Source organism: Larimichthys crocea, chromosome XXIV, assembly GCF_000972845.2.
Source record: "Larimichthys crocea isolate SSNF chromosome XXIV, L_crocea_2.0, whole genome shotgun sequence".
In the NCBI taxonomy this organism is placed as follows: domain Eukaryota; kingdom Metazoa; phylum Chordata; class Actinopteri; family Sciaenidae; genus Larimichthys; species Larimichthys crocea.
Window position 1 is genome coordinate 5,888,807 of NC_040034.1, and position 12,467 is coordinate 5,901,273.

Genomic DNA, 12,467 nt, shown 5'->3' on the forward strand with positions numbered 1-12,467 from the left:
CACTGATAATGTATCTTTAACCTAACTTTTTCTTTCTGTTCTTTTGACATATTTAAAATCTTTTGTTAGTACAAAACTTTAAATCCTGAAACAGAAAATGTTTCTGTTGACTTCAGTCCACGAGCAGCATTACTGAAGAACCTGCACGACTCTCTCTCTCAAAAAAACAAAAAACACTTTTACACGGTGATGCACATTCTTTATTTAAACATTACTCTCTGCTCCACAACCCACACATTTTGTTACTGTATGTACTTACAGACAATTACAAAGTGAAAGGTTCTCAATGTTCATCTCAGCAGTCAAGTTTTTCATCCCACCCGCCCACACGCTCTCCCACAGTGCTCTCTGTCTTCATGAATATCATGAATGAAACAACATACGGTACATACAGTATTTTATACATGCGGGACACATACACATAGTTACAATTCACTTGGCTACTGTGGGGTTCAAGTCATTTTTATCCATGATTACAGATTTAGTTCAACCCCAATAAATGATTTAATCTGGCAGCCAAAAGTGGGTAAAAGTTTCAGAAGGGATCATTAGGGTTGTAATGAATTTTGGACAACATGTGTGACTTGAACGCGGTTTGAAAAAGTGAAGAAAGAAATTGAAGATGATTGCACAAAATAGCAACTGTGCGTTTGTGTAATTACAAAATATCTTTCAGATATTTTAGAGATACTAAATCACAATGACATATTTTTTCTGCATTTAGTGGCAGCATCCAGACAGATTGGGAAAATGGTCAGCGACGTTTTTGTGATCTCACGCTTTGGCATGTCACATTTGTGTAATCAGATGTAATTTAGTTACACCTGATCTGATTATGACAGCTGTTCTTGGATGTCCAGTTTGGGATAAGAGGAAATAAAAATGAAAACAATGGGCAGATTACAGTGTAATTACATTACTAATTGCTTTGTTTTATTACAAAGTGCTTTATTTTACAGATCCGTAACGTCCTCATAGCTAGTTAGGTCTTTAGTTAGTTGAGTTGAGAGTGTATGTAATTGTACAATCCTGATTCCAAAAGAGTTGGGACACTTTGTAACAGAAAATGCAATGATTCGCATATCGTTTACAACCTATATATTCAATTGAATAAATAAAAAAAGATATTTAGTGTTAAAGCTGATCAACTTTATTGTTTTTGTTAAAATGCACTTATTCTGACTTTGATGCCTGCAACATATTCAAAGAAGTTAGGACAAGATCAAAAAAAAATTGACAATTTCAATGTTCATCAAAACATCTGTTTGAACATTCAACACTTGTAAATTTTAACAGGTGATTCAGTTCACAAGCGAGGATGGGGCGAGGTTCACCACTTTGTTTAGCAGAGAATTCATTTCACCAGTTACAATCAATAAAAGATTCAGAAAACCAGAGAAATCTCTACATGTAAGGAGCAAGGCTGACCTTTGACCCCTCAGGCTATGATTGCATAAAAGACATCACTACATGGGCTTGAGCTGTCGGTAAACACAGTCCGTCGCTGCATTCACATGCGAGTTGAGACTCTAACCATGCAAAGAGAAAGCTATAAATCAGCAACATCCGGTAATGCCGCGGATTTCTTTGGGCCCGAGCTCATCTGAGATGGACTGACATGAAGTGTCCCCATTTTAAAATTGGTTCGGAGATCATAGACATCATTTACATTTTACACAGCATCCCGACTTGTTTGGAATCAGGGCTGTATACCTCCAGAAGAATCTCCACTAAAGGAACTGCTCCTTTTATAAACCAAAGCACATATTCATTCATCGTCATTTATTATTGCAAGATTTGCTAAGAATTAATTTGAACGCCAAGGTGCACACTGTGTTTCAGGATTACTTTGCTCCAAGTATAAATAGAATCAGAATTTTCATTTATCTGTATTTACAAAGTACAACTTGGAAAGCTGTCATGACCACCCACTGTGACAACACTATGATTTTATGCTGTGCAAAATATTTGTCAACAATAAACTCATGATCATATCCACATTCAAAATACATGTCATGTTTTTTTTTTTTGAGTAAGATAACAAGTGAACATCTATTTCTACAAAAAGCATTTGCTGTCCAATTCCTGATTAGTACGATTTAAGCACTTCTAATGAATTACAATTAATTACTATACTTAATAAGATGATTGCTGTAATGTTGTTAAATCTAATCGGGTACTCGAATCCCTGCTGACAGATTTGACTTTGCACACTCAGATTCAGTAATCTCAGATCAGACGCGTCGCATTTGGTCAGAATATTTCTGAGATCAACAGCGAAGCCACGGTGGCTTTTTTTTTTTGAAAAAGCAGTCACGACACATAACACAGCTCACCTCATGTCTGCTTACAGTGCTCACAACAAACACACACTGCCAAAGGTTAGACTCTTTTTACGATATACATACATCTCCTGTGCTAATCAGACAAATTTACGAAAGTTTGCATACTCTTGTCATCTGTGAGTATCTGGAGCAGTTTGATAAGACAAATTGAAAACCTTTAATTAAATATTAAAGCAGCAAAATGGCCTTTAAACATAGCGCAGACCACTATCACACCTCAGTGCTGAATGCATAAAAAAAAACAAGCCTACTCATAGCGCCTGTAACCCCACGTATGCTAACTATATTGACTAATCTACGACACTGGCTTCCATATGTATCCACGTGTTTGCAGCCCGACATGCTTCTCTTGCAGCCAGTGTGATCTCCTCTCCTGCTTTGCACAGGGTCATGGGTCAAAAAATTCATGCAATACTCCCCACATCAATGTGTCCTCTCCTTGGATGAAGAGAAATAAAGGCTTTTAGCCCACAAAGAAGTGATTAACCAGGGAGGTACACTCAGCTGTGTAGAAAGAGGCCATATAATTTTTCCCAATAAACTGTAACTTTATATTTCTGTCACGCCTTTAGCGTTCACTCTTTTTTTCTTGTCCCACACACACACATTTCCATCCTTCAGCTCATATTCACCATGCAGCCTCAAAACTCTATCTTGCAGGCCGGAAAGGTCTCGTCTTGCATGGCGACGGTGCTGTTGGATCCCAGTACGGTAATGCCCAGCTCCTTCTGTCTGTCCAGCGTCTGCTGGTACCACTCCTGCATCGGCACCGACTCAAATGTGGGGATCACTGTCACCTGGAGGTACAAAGAAAAGGATAGGCCGATCAAAAAAGGAAGGGACATGTCTGCAGCGTTGCTCACATTTGACCTCTAGAACTTTCAAAGTTGCTAACTATGTTTTCGGTAACTGCAGAGAATCACGAATACGAATACAGCTTAAGTTGTGTTTTTTAGCAAGATATAGGAAATTCCTATTTTGCCCTGTCAAAAAAGAACTTTTTCCCTGCATACAAAAAGGAAATTCCCCTGTTAGTAAACCATGTTAGTGATGGTGATGTCATTCACTTGTGGAAAAGACATCATAAGCAGCCGATAAAGGACACTGTACTGTAAAAACAGGTTGATCATGTTTATATAAACCTGCCTGATCAACGTAATGTCAGTCAGAGCAAGCACCGAATCCAGTTTAATTATTTGAAATCAGTTTTCTTTATACCTTTGATTCAACAATAAACTCAATTTACACGCTGTAGGACTATAAATCATATATCGCAATGGTTATATCTTCCGGAAGGCTCATCGCTATATATGACAACCACCAGCATCATGTTATATATGTTTCAATGTGCAATGGAGCAAACTGTGTGTATGTGTGTGTGTGTGTGTGTGTTTACCTGCATAGTGTCAGGCCAGGATAGCTTGCTATCCAGAAGTGCGTCCAGCGTATGCCTCAACACCTCTTCTCTCTCTGGACTGCCGCCGCTGATGATGTAACAGGAGGAGCGAATGCATCTGAAGAAGTCCGCATTGACCGTTGGAGATGAAGCTCCAGAGGGAATATAGGCCAGGTCCACGTACACACTGACTTCCCCAGCGGAGTTAGACTTTGGGACTGCGACAGGAGAAACTGTTGCATGAAACTGCTCGTTTACAGTATTTTATATCATTTACATTTTACACCTCGTACCTGGATTGGGTGAGGATTTTGTTGGTGCTGAACGGGTGGTGGAGGAAGGTGTACGGGTAGAAGAGACATTCCCCTTTGTGACTCCACTTTGGCTTCCTGTCCGGCTTTTCCCTGATCTTTGGGAGGCCTCAGTAAGCTGGTGACATTAAAAAGTTAGATTACCATTGTTGGATTCCATTTTTCATCCTCAAAATCAAAACAAACTGCATTATAGAGTATGACAAACTCACCGTTGCTGTTTTTTTCCCTCGCATGCTGGTGGATTTTGCTCTCTTCCCTAGAGCATCTGAGTCAGATTGAGGGACGGGCATTGAGGCATCAGGATGTGGTGGCAGGGGCGGACTGTCCCTGAGAGGGGCTGGAAGGGGGTCCTGGGGCAGAACCTGACTAGTGCGGAGGTCATGGGTGGAGTTGGACGGCTCACTACATGACTCATCCTCATCTGAGTCCAGAGCTCCGTCCGCTGTGGTGGATGGGCAGTCCTCCGTGCAGACGGGGGCATTTGACTCGCTGGGCGACGTGTCTTTGGGGTTGTTGTTGTTGCTGTGATGATGTGGAGCAAAGGCTCCTCTGGAAGACTCGCTCGCACCTGAGCTGGAGTCAGCTGGTTTGAAATGCTTGAACTCGCAGGGGGAAACCAGACAAAGATCCACATCATGGACTGATGCATCAAAATGAAGCGTGTTAGGCGCTGGAGGCCGACCCATCTCTGAACCCTGCCCTAAAGATCTCGGAGGCTTCTTCATTGGTAAAGACATCCCCACAAAATGGCTTCCATTGGAGTTGGAGTGATGAACACTGTCATCCCCCTCTCTTTGGCTCAGTGTGGTTGGTCCCTGCTCTAAGGACATGGACAGCGATTCATCTACTTCTGTGGACTGAGGTGAACTCACCTCTGCTGGCATCGAGTGTGTTGTGGTGGTGGTAACAGACGGAGAGGGGTCTGAAGATCCATCTTTAAATGTACCCAAAGACAGGAAACTTAGGTGCTTCTCTCTGGGATTTGTGTGGCTCTCTGGAGTAGTTTTGGTCTGGCATAGCTCCCCCCCACTTTGCTTGGATGATCCATTTGACTGGTTAACGTCGGCTGAGTCTACGTTACCCATCTGGGCCTGTAACCTACTGAGTGTTGCCCTGTTGCACCACACATCATCTGGGGACAGACAGTAAGGAGTGTGGCCTGCACTGTTGGGCCGCGAATCAGGGGAGGCAGGCTCTACGGTCTCCTCGTCGGGGCTGATTGGAGCCTGGTTCTCTGGAGAGGATCGTGATGGAGGGCTGTTTCTCAAAGCCCCGTCCAGGAGAGTGTATTCAGTTGGGGTTAAGTCAAGCTGGACTGTGCGCTCGTTCTTTGGTGCCTTGTTCAAGGGAGAAGGAAATCCTACAACTTTTGCTGGTTTAGTAGGATTTCCAGGCTGGTCTATAGGTGCCTTCTGCAGGTCTGCATTAGCTTTCTCTTCAGTCCAAGCCTTATTTCGCACTCCATTATCACCACTCTCTCCTTCCATTATCCCTGTGTTGCCTGCTATTTCTTCCCCTAGAGTATCAGCAGCTTTATCATTTGTCTCTTTGCACAGGCCTCCAGTGCACTTTGCATTTCCTGACTCACTGCTATTCTGCTTTCCTTTATCTGCTGTTTCCACCTGCGCTGCAGTTTCCTCCCGGAGCCTGAGAAAATCAGCTGTCATATCCTCAGGGGTAGACATCTTAGAGCCACAAAGGTTCTGTTCAGACTCTTTCTCTGGTTTTTGACTCTTCTGTTCTGTACTGAGACCCTCTGGCGCCCCAGCATCTGGTTTTGTTGAATTATTATTTGGCAATTCAGCGTTTACATTTACCTTCTTGCCATTATTTGCCTCATTTCCTGATGGTTTTCTTGTTTTCTTTGCCCCCGTTTTAGAGTCATTTTTTGCGTCCTTTTTGAGCTTAGTTTTATTTTCATTCTTTGCTTTGGGAACATCCTTTTTCCCCTGATCGTTCCTCACAACACCGTTCTCCTCTTTATTGATAGACTTCTCCTCCTTTTTCCCGTCCTTCCCTCCTCCTTTCTTTGAAGTATTCTTCTCTGACAATGCTGATTTTTGCTTCATGCCTGTCTCTTTGATTCTGGTTTTTTCAGCATCTCTTGTAGAGAGTCCGTTTATTAATTTTCCTTTTTCCTTTACAAGTACCTCCTTTCCCTCCTCTTTAACTCCCCGATCTTTTCCATGTTTCAGTGTTGCCTCCTTCCCTTGAGACTTCACACTGTCCTGGCTCTCTGTCCTCTTGGCCTTTCTGTCCTCCCCCAGCCTCTCCAGGTCCTCAGTGGTCACTGTAGGTTTCTGGAGAAAGGCCAGTCCCTTCAGCTTCTCCAGCCCCTGCAGCAGTTTTGCCTGTGGGGTAACACCAGGGAACAACACCCTGACCACCTTTTCCTGGGGACACGCTGGGTGCCACACAAGTAGGGCAGACACCGAGGCCAGGGCGGTGAGGGGAAGAGTTTGGGATTTGGATGCTGATGACATTGCATCAGGCCAGTTTTGCATAAATGTCTGGTACTCCTGACTGCTTTTGCCTGGGTTGAGGATGTACAAATCCAACTGTCCCACTCCCATCTTCTGGAACAGGGTAAGTGGCTCAATTGGGATCCCTTGTGGTCGAAACAATGGCTGTGGTCTGATGTCTAACTTCTTTAACAAGCGTAGGGTTAGGGCCGCCTGATCTGTGCTCTTCAGTACATTGTCCACACCTGACATGAGAAAAATGATACATTTACTTGATAGCCTCCTTTCCCATTACATATCATCAGCACTAATAATGTAGCAGTTATCTTCCCACATTGCTAACTAGCTACATGCATGGAAACAGAGTAAGAAAAATGGCCCAAACTGATGGAAAGTGTGGACAACGCAGGCTGCTGAAAATCTACTTACAGTGAATAACTCCAAGTAACAACTTGATTATTATGAAAAATTATTAAAAGTTAATGGCTCCAAACAAACTGCTACCGTAGTGCTGACTGCAGAAAAATACAAGCAGGATACAGAGATAGGATACAAGCCTGCTTATGGATGCAAACTTTGCAGGTTTCAAAAAATTTGCAAAGTTTGATTTGCAAATCATCTCCATGACAAATTCATCTGAAGAAGACTCTGCAGCATGTTTAAAAGCTTTGGATTTTTTTTTTAATTAGGGAGCATCTTGTAAAATTACTGTTTCAAAGGTCATGAATGAACTTTTCACAAAGATGTACAACATAACTACAGTGTCAAAAGGCCAACAAAGTTAAGTGCCTTGTGTATCTTTAATATTGCAGTTTAATATGTCAATATGCTTATAGACATGCATTTGATTAATAGGAGCTCATATTCCCCGCTCAGTCAAATCTTCTTAAGTACTGTAGAATAGTTTTAATGTATCACTCACAAGGCTGTTCTTCCAAATGCAACCTGCTGGGGGCGTTAAAGAACACAACTCCGAGCTCTGGAGAGATGAGCCTCTTAGACGAGTCATCTGTTCAGATAAAAGTATATAAAGACACAGAGAAACACTTGAACAAGATGAAACAGGTAAAGAAGACTACAGAGAAATCACCTAACATTTCTTCATAATATCATTTTCCTGCAGGAAGATCAGCAACAACACCACCATCCTTGTTTCTTGACAGAGGGGTCGCTCCTTTGTTGCACTTCTTAAAGGTTTCTACCCTTTTTCTTGTTCAAAAATATTGACTTGACTTCATACCTTTGATATCAGAGCTCAGCTCCAACTCAGCCACCTTTCTCTCCAGGAAGGTGTTGACTCCAGGGAGGTTCTCTGTCCCAATGTGGGTCAACAAAACTGCATCAATTCGGTCAAGGTGACGGACCAGCTTCCAAAAACAGGCCTGAGAGTCGGACCCGCCATCAACCAGCATGGTGAATCCATTAACAGCAAAAAAAGCACAATCACCGTGGCCGGCAGGGAACACATAGCAGCATGGTCGGGACAGCTTGAGAAAGCCCACGGTGATGGGAGGAGGCAGGAGTTCAAAGGGAGATGGAGGGGAAAGGGTACTAGAGATGAGGGAGGTGAATTCCCCCAGGGCCTCCATGGCAGGCAGCACCTCTGGGGGATTGATGTGCAGAGTGAAAGGACCCTGCACAGGCTCGTTTCCCAAGAGAGTCTTCCTCCAATGGCCGATGTTGGGACAGCTGAGGGTCAGACTCAGCTTGGAGAAGAGGCCAGAGCTCTGTTGATCTATGAACTGAAGACAGAGCATATCTCAGCATGTATCCAATAGATTTATTATCTGCAGAGTGTCTACATTGCACAGTTTGTCAGTCTCTGCCTGAAAAATCCAGTTCTAGCTCCTTAATTGTGAAGATTTGCTGCTTTTCCTCTTTGTGTATTTCTGTAAATTTAATCTCTTTGAGTTTTGGAGTGTTGGTCTGAAGATGTCACACCAGACTCTGGGAAATCATGACTGCTTTCTGTGATTTAATAGCAGCCTAAATCAATAGAAGTTCAAGATTACATGCACATAATAAGCACCTGAATGAACAACTGAACATTTATTATCAAAGAAACAAAAGTCAGCGAGACACTCTCTGACGTACCTTCTCTGTAAGTATTTGTTTCAGTTGGTGTGGTGAGAACAGTCCTTTGTGAAACAGCAGGTCTCCGCTTTCCTCCACACTCTGGCCGGCCAAGATCAACAGCTTATGGGCCGATTCCCTGGACAGCAGAGCCAACACCTGGCCGAACCAGAGAGACAGGAAGATTATTTCTTTTGCATCGTTACTTCCTATCTTTCTTACTATCCCAACCCCCCAGTTTTCATTCATTATAGCAAAAATACCAAGCACTGAGTGGCAACAGCTTCAAAAATGGAACTATTTTCTAATTTCTCAGCTTTATATCATTGTAAATTGAATATCTTTAGGGTGAAGACTATTGGTTAGACAAAACAAGATTTCTGGCGTTACCCCACAGGCTAAACTGCTGTAGGGGCTTGATAAGCTGAAGGGGCTAAGAAATTGCAACAAAAATAAATCAACATCAGAATTATTGCAACCCTGCATCACTACAACACCTGGTTTGGTCAACTATCTTCAAGAACCAGGATTTATCCCCTCACCTCTGAATGAACCTGTTCCTGTAATGGACTGATCAGCACCTGAGTGTCCAACACTCTGGTACTGTGGCGCAGACACTTTTGCCCTGAAGAGGCAGAAAGAAAAACAAAGAATACAAAGAGACGGACAGACAGATAGAGAAAGACAGACAGCCAAGGGAAAGCAAACAAGAAATGGGGAAAGTCAGAGTTGAGGAGGAGTTCGGAGACAAGCCAACAAATCTGAGCAAACAGGACGGGAACTCAGACGAAGTCGACGAGAAAGTAAACTGGGATAACCGGGCGCATGATTGACTCTCTGAGCGAGAAAAAAAGAGGAAGGAAGAAGAGTGGAACCGCTGAGTCAGAGGTACTGTCCGAGGATGAGATGCCAAGTTAACTCAATCTGCAGCTAATATCCAGTCCGAGGAGAACTGGATCAACGTTTGAGGATACAGAGGCGGGCGGACACAGCCAACTGGAAAATAATGACCCAAATAAGTACAAAAGTTTCTTTGTCTTTAATTCAAGTTAGAAACAAGAAAAGCCCACTCCTCACTGCCTATGGCACTGAATTACATATTTCACATTTTCATGCTTTCCAATTTTGGAACAGTTCAAATGTGAAACATCTTTGTGATTCAGTCCCTAAAGGCAATCCGAGAAACAGATGTACTTCTCTCATGGCTGTACGCTAAATATCAAGCTTATAATTGTCACAAAATCTGCCTACCAGCTGCTAAATATGACTAATTACATTTTATTCGTTTAATTCTTGTAGAAAACAACATATAAAAGTGACATGGTGTGGTTTTATTAGTAGTTTATGTTTTGTTAACCCTGAGAAATTCACTGATCCAGTTAAGAAATAGTTAAACTTGTCATTTGAACCCACCTTTGGGAGCCAGGCTAGCTTTCCCCCCGTTTCCAGTCATGATGCTAAGCTAAGATAACAAGTATTTACCATAACGGTAACGATCTTCTCATCTAACTCTTAGCACGAAAGCCAACAAGTGTATTTCCCAAATTGTCAAACTACTTCTTCAAGTCGCCTCTCGTTCTCTGACCTTCCATCGAGCCTTATGTTTTATAAATGGTATCCAAAAAAACATTTATAGCTTCTTACTACAGGAAACCTTTCTGGCTGCCATCTTGTCCTTCCCTAAAATAGAGATGTGTCTGTGCTTGTCTGTGTTCATCGCCTCACTCCTCAGCACAGCTGTAACTGTCTGACTCTGATGTTTGTCTGCCTTTCACCATTTCCCCTGCTTGTCCTTGGCTCTGCATACTAAAAAGGCTGTAACACGTACAAAAAGAGAGGTGGCACAGCTTGGTTGCAGATCTCTATTGTTTTCTGGCCAAAGGGCCCACCCATGTTTAACAATCACCCGACTGCTCCAGCACTTTCCTTCCTTCCTTCCTTCCTCGTTGACCCCTGACTGGACAAACTGATGGGTTGCCATGGGGACGAGACTCTTCCGTGCGATTCAAAGGTGAAAGAGTTCGAGCAAGGAGTCAAATCAACACAGTTACTTACCTGCACCCTTGAAAGATGCTGTGTGATGGGAGAGAAATTCTTGGAGATAAAGGTTCAGGTTACAGGATTTTAAGTCGACGTCCCATGAGCGAATACCTGGAGACATAAAAGACAGTACTTAGTTTTACTATGTCATAAATAACACATACATATGTGAATGGTTAAGTTGTAATGTGTAGATGTATGCATTACTCATTCCAGCAAATCAGGTGTAGAAACTTTTAGATGGACCAGAATAACTGCCCCAGATTAAAATGTAGGAACAGACAAATATATAAATATAGTTCAAGTGAAAGCCAGGCTAGAAAAGATCGGTTTTGAGTTTGCTTTTAAAAATATGAACACTGTCTGCTGCCCTCAGGTTCTCTGGGATGCTGCTCATCGTAATAAAACGACACCTCACTGTCGGTTTTCATTCTGACTTTAGGAGCGAATAAAAGGCTTCTACCAGAAGAGCTGAGAGCTTTAGAGGGTTCATAGGTTCAAAGCAAATCTAATAAATAAATAGGTGGGACCAAGAGCTTTATAAACCAAAGATTAAAAAAAAATTATAGTTTGTTTTTTTAAACAGGTGTACAAAATGTGAAGGGTGGAGTTGGATGAATCTTTTAGTAAAACCTTAAATACTAAATAAAAAATAATAACACACACAAAACAGAATTCTCGCTTTTGTGACAGTGTCAACAAAGAATGAATATAGTATATAATCTTCATAATAGTAGTATTCAAGGCAGAGCTGTTGTATTGGATTGCATTAGATTGTACAGCTGTAATAAAGTGGCCAGTGAGGGTACGACACAACATACATAACAAGAGACAAAGAAATAAACCATTTTAAAGCACAAGAGTGCATGTCACACAGCTGTAGACAGGCCTGTTTTATCTCTGACATGCTGGAGATATTTGGTTTTCACCACACAGTGATTAAATGTTAATAACCCTCTATGCAGATATTTTTTTTTTTTTACATGCACGCAAATTATAGCTCCCTTCTCAGACAGTAAAACACACACTGTATTAGGTCATCACGTCTCCACAGTCACCGCTTTACATAAACACACGGTCGGTCACAAGTGGCAATGTGTTGATTAAATATCAACATGCCCAAAATGCATCATTTCTCATTACATCACGATAAACAGAGGCCGCTCCAGACTGCTTTTAATTATAACGCACCCAGAGGGGTGAGATGATGCTGATGCTGATGGTGATGGTACCGCCAGATGACGCATCCTCGGTCAGTAGGGTAGATAAAATTACATAAACCCTGCAATGGGGGTCAGTGTAGCATCCTCGGTGATGACTTGCAAGCGTCTGCGTGTTTTCATGCGAATATAAAGGGAAAAAAACAACAAAGCGGCGTACAGTAGCTGTGAGAAAGGCGCCTTATAATAAACGTACCTCGCTCGATCTCCCCGCTGATGTGTCCCGTCTGTCTGAGGTGAGCGGTCCGTCCGATAATGATGAGCAGGGAGTATTTGTGGAGGCAGAAGTCGAGGTTTGCGGTCGCAGCGCGCCTCGGCTCCGCCTGGACCTCCCTCTCCGGTACCCGGCTGGACGCCATGTTGGAAAACTTGCAGTTGGATGTGATGTCATTGAAAAAGCCTGACAGCGCCTTTTATGACAGCTTGGTGCGCTGGAATGCAGCCGTGCATTAGTGGATTTGTAGGAAGGGGCTGAATTATTGATGACAACCGGCGAGAGGAATCAATATATTTTTCCTTGAGTGTGATTTTAATCAAAAGCAGTCTACCAACAAGTGATGTTTGTGGGAATATTACAGTAATTCAGCTTCTATAGCTGCATTTTTATATTACAATAC

At 42.5% G+C, this 12,467-nt stretch overlaps 1 protein-coding gene across 1 annotated transcript; it reads right to left on the reverse strand.

Moving 5' to 3' along the window:
• Nucleotides 1-182: 182 nt before the first annotated feature.
• Nucleotides 183-12,287, reverse strand: LOC104933782 (microtubule-associated protein 1S). The gene is made up of 10 exons (XM_027274857.1): nt 12,047-12,287; nt 10,646-10,741; nt 9,133-9,215; nt 8,612-8,749; nt 7,758-8,259; nt 7,440-7,526; nt 4,265-6,762; nt 4,035-4,170; nt 3,742-3,959; nt 183-3,142 (listed from the first exon to the last, which is right to left on the reverse strand). Exons 1-10 carry the CDS (start codon nt 12,207-12,209, stop codon nt 2,987-2,989), a joined length of 4,077 nt encoding a protein of 1,358 aa, XP_027130658.1. The 5' UTR covers nt 12,210-12,287; the 3' UTR covers nt 183-2,986.
• Nucleotides 12,288-12,467: the final 180 nt, after the last annotated feature.

Coding starts and splice junctions, on each gene's coding strand:
- LOC104933782 (XM_027274857.1), bottom strand. CDS start 12,209: ATGGCGTCCAGCCGGGTACCGGAGAGGGAGGTCCAGGCGGAGCCGAGG. Junction 4,171..4,264: donor GAGGGAAAAAAACAGCAACG/GTGAGTTTGTCA, acceptor TAATGTCACCAG/CTTACTGAGGCCTCCCAAAG. Junction 3,960..4,034: donor AAAATCCTCACCCAATCCAG/GTACGAGGTGTA, acceptor CTCCTGTCGCAG/TCCCAAAGTCTAACTCCGCT.